The sequence below is a fragment of the Penaeus japonicus genome, unplaced genomic scaffold, assembly GCF_977035675.1.
Source record: "Penaeus japonicus unplaced genomic scaffold, GWHDUDI00000001_assembly GWHDUDI00000020, whole genome shotgun sequence".
Lineage (NCBI taxonomy): Eukaryota > Metazoa > Arthropoda > Malacostraca > Decapoda > Penaeidae > Penaeus > Penaeus japonicus.
Genome location: NW_028234422.1, coordinates 24,628,366 through 24,630,865, shown reverse-complemented (window position 1 = coordinate 24,630,865; position 2,500 = coordinate 24,628,366). Strand labels below are relative to the sequence as shown.

At 32.3% G+C, this 2,500-nt stretch overlaps 1 protein-coding gene across 2 annotated transcripts in view; it reads right to left on the bottom strand.

Annotated features, from left to right (window-relative positions):
- The window catches only part of LOC122259476 (serine/threonine-protein kinase H1 homolog), a 59,448-nt gene that overhangs the window by 1,498 nt on the left and 55,450 nt on the right, over positions 1–2,500 (bottom strand). Inside the window, exons 3-4 of one of the 2 annotated variants that reach the window (XM_043026271.2) lie at positions 2,046–2,183; positions 1–1,744 (exon numbers count right to left, since the gene is read on the bottom strand). The exon at positions 1–1,744 is cut by the window's left edge and continues 1,498 nt beyond it. In XM_043026271.2, the coding sequence (XP_042882205.2) occupies positions 1,550–1,744; positions 2,046–2,183 (333 nt within the window). In that variant the 3' untranslated portion in view covers positions 1–1,549. The remainder of the gene's footprint in view (positions 1,745–2,045; positions 2,184–2,500) is intronic. The other variant, XM_043026272.2, reaches the window with a different exon arrangement.

The following is a 2,500-nucleotide window of genomic DNA, read 5'->3' as shown; positions in this document are numbered from 1 at the left end:
CGCTGAATATATAAAATGCAGATTCATTCAATCACAAACTTCAATCTTAAAAAAATCAGAATACTAAACTTCATCTTCAAGGCCGCTATATGCAATACATATTATCAATTCAGTAATGTATTCCCAAGCTTAAACTAGTACCCATGACTTCAAATATAGTATATACAGATTAGAACAAACCATATATTTGTAAGAGGTGCAAAATTGCAAAATATATGTAATTTTTCAGTTCACTACACAATCTAATAACTTTATTCAATATTTTTTCTCATCAACTTTGAGTTATTTCTGTAATCATATGCAAAATATCAAAGGGTTCACTGATAAAGTTTGAGATAGTATAGGAGACATTAAAAGACTCCTACTTGAAATGAGCCAAGACAGCTATTATTCATAGCAATACAAAGTAAAGATAATGAAATGCATTGGCAAAAAAGAAAAGAGTGTAGAAAATTCTATGAATCTCTCTGCTTCATGATTCCAGTTTTGCGAAAAAAGGGAGAACCACACTGCACAAGATGTATTTCATTTCTTAAGACAAGAAGAACTCAGATCATCACAACTATTCTCCGAATTAGCCAAATAAAATTATCCTCATATATCACTATAGTTGCATTTAGCATTAGATCCTCCTTTTATCTTGTGAATTTCCTTAATGCTATCCGTAGTTCATTATTCCTTCAAAAAAATATTCACTTCTTCACAAATATGTACAAAATATTCAAAACAAATCCTATATATAGCAATATAACCTTTAGCTTATCAATAGATTCTTTTAAAAAAAATATTCCTTCTCTAAATCAAAACTATATACACGCACGGACACACACACCCAGAGACGAACAGGCATGCAGAGACATTCACCCCAATACTTCTCAATACAGTTAATATAAATCCAGTTATAATGCTGGGAATACTGTTCAAGCCAACCACAACACTAAGTACTAAATGCATCAAGAGCACACATTAATTAAATCAACAGAATGTCTCAGTGCTAGTTTTGAGCTTTAATAACATCTGAGAAATAACTCCACAAAAAAAACATACTAAACATAAGAAAATCTATAGATTTTGAATCATAAAATCGGAGAAAACACCCAAAGTTCTGTCTCTAAAATTAAAAGAACTTCCTTTACTGTATCAGTATTCTAAAAGAGTTTCTATTGCATTGTTAGCACTGGAACTCCATCTCAGAGATGTACTTTGTACTACAGGATAATGTTAAGGCTGCACCAACAAGGAGATCTTGATTATCATAATAGTTACAGATGTGTAATCTGTATGTAGAATAGATTAAATTTATATGGTCAAGGCAACAAACTAATCACTGGTCAAATACTTTTGGCTCTAACTTTCACATCAGAATGGTTTTATAATATCCAATATCTTTGCATAAATGACATGTTATTTATTACACTTGTATTGCAATGCAGAATAAGAAATTTATTTCTTTGAAAAAACATTAGGAAATTTGGCTTCATTGGGCTTTATATAAAAGCATTTCAAGTTACTACAAACTATATCAATCTTTGGAAAATAAAACTTTTTCTCAGGACATATAGACAGCACGCCGTGTGGGATGTGATATCGATGAATTTCCTGTCTGGTTGAGCCTCTCTAATTCCTGAGGTTTGACACGTCTTCGATCCGTGCGTAAAGAAGTTGCTGATCTTGCTGAACGAGATGAATGTGATGAACGTGAAGAGGAGCGTCTGCTCCATGAGCCTCCAGGAGAAGATGCCTGCTAAAAGAAACATACATTATAACTCATCCTATACAAAATGAAGAATGAACTGTAAAAAGAAGTTTCTCAACTGGCACACTATCTTCCCTTAATTGAACAGCAAAAGTTGTCTGAAGGAAAACCCTAATGCTAATAAACACTCAACCAGTCATAAATAACCCATGAACAACAAAATGACCTAAATAATGCTTCTCTGGAATATTATCGTAATTGAAGGCCCTAAACAGAAGGCGCAGACTCAGATGATGCAGACTCATATACTGAATCAACTAACAAAAGGTGAAAGAATGGGCACACCTACCTGTCTCGTCTTTGGAGAGTGATTGGCCAAGATCCACTGATGACGCAAAGCTTCCACCGCAGTTAGTCTGGCCTGGGGATCTACCTCAAGCACACCTCGTACAAAGTCGCGTCCACTCTCGCTCACTTCTTGCCAAACCTGCAGAAACACAAGTCAGGTAATCTATAATTTGCATAATTAGGACCCAAGCACACTAAACTATGGTCTAAATGTACAAATATATATAAATACATACATATAAACACACATATACATATATACACACAAACACACACACACACATATATATATATATATATATATATATATATATATATATATATATATATATATATACATATATATATACATATATATGTTTGCACATTTATACATATATATATATACATATACATATATATATATGTATATATATACATACATACACATATACATATATGTAATACATATGTATA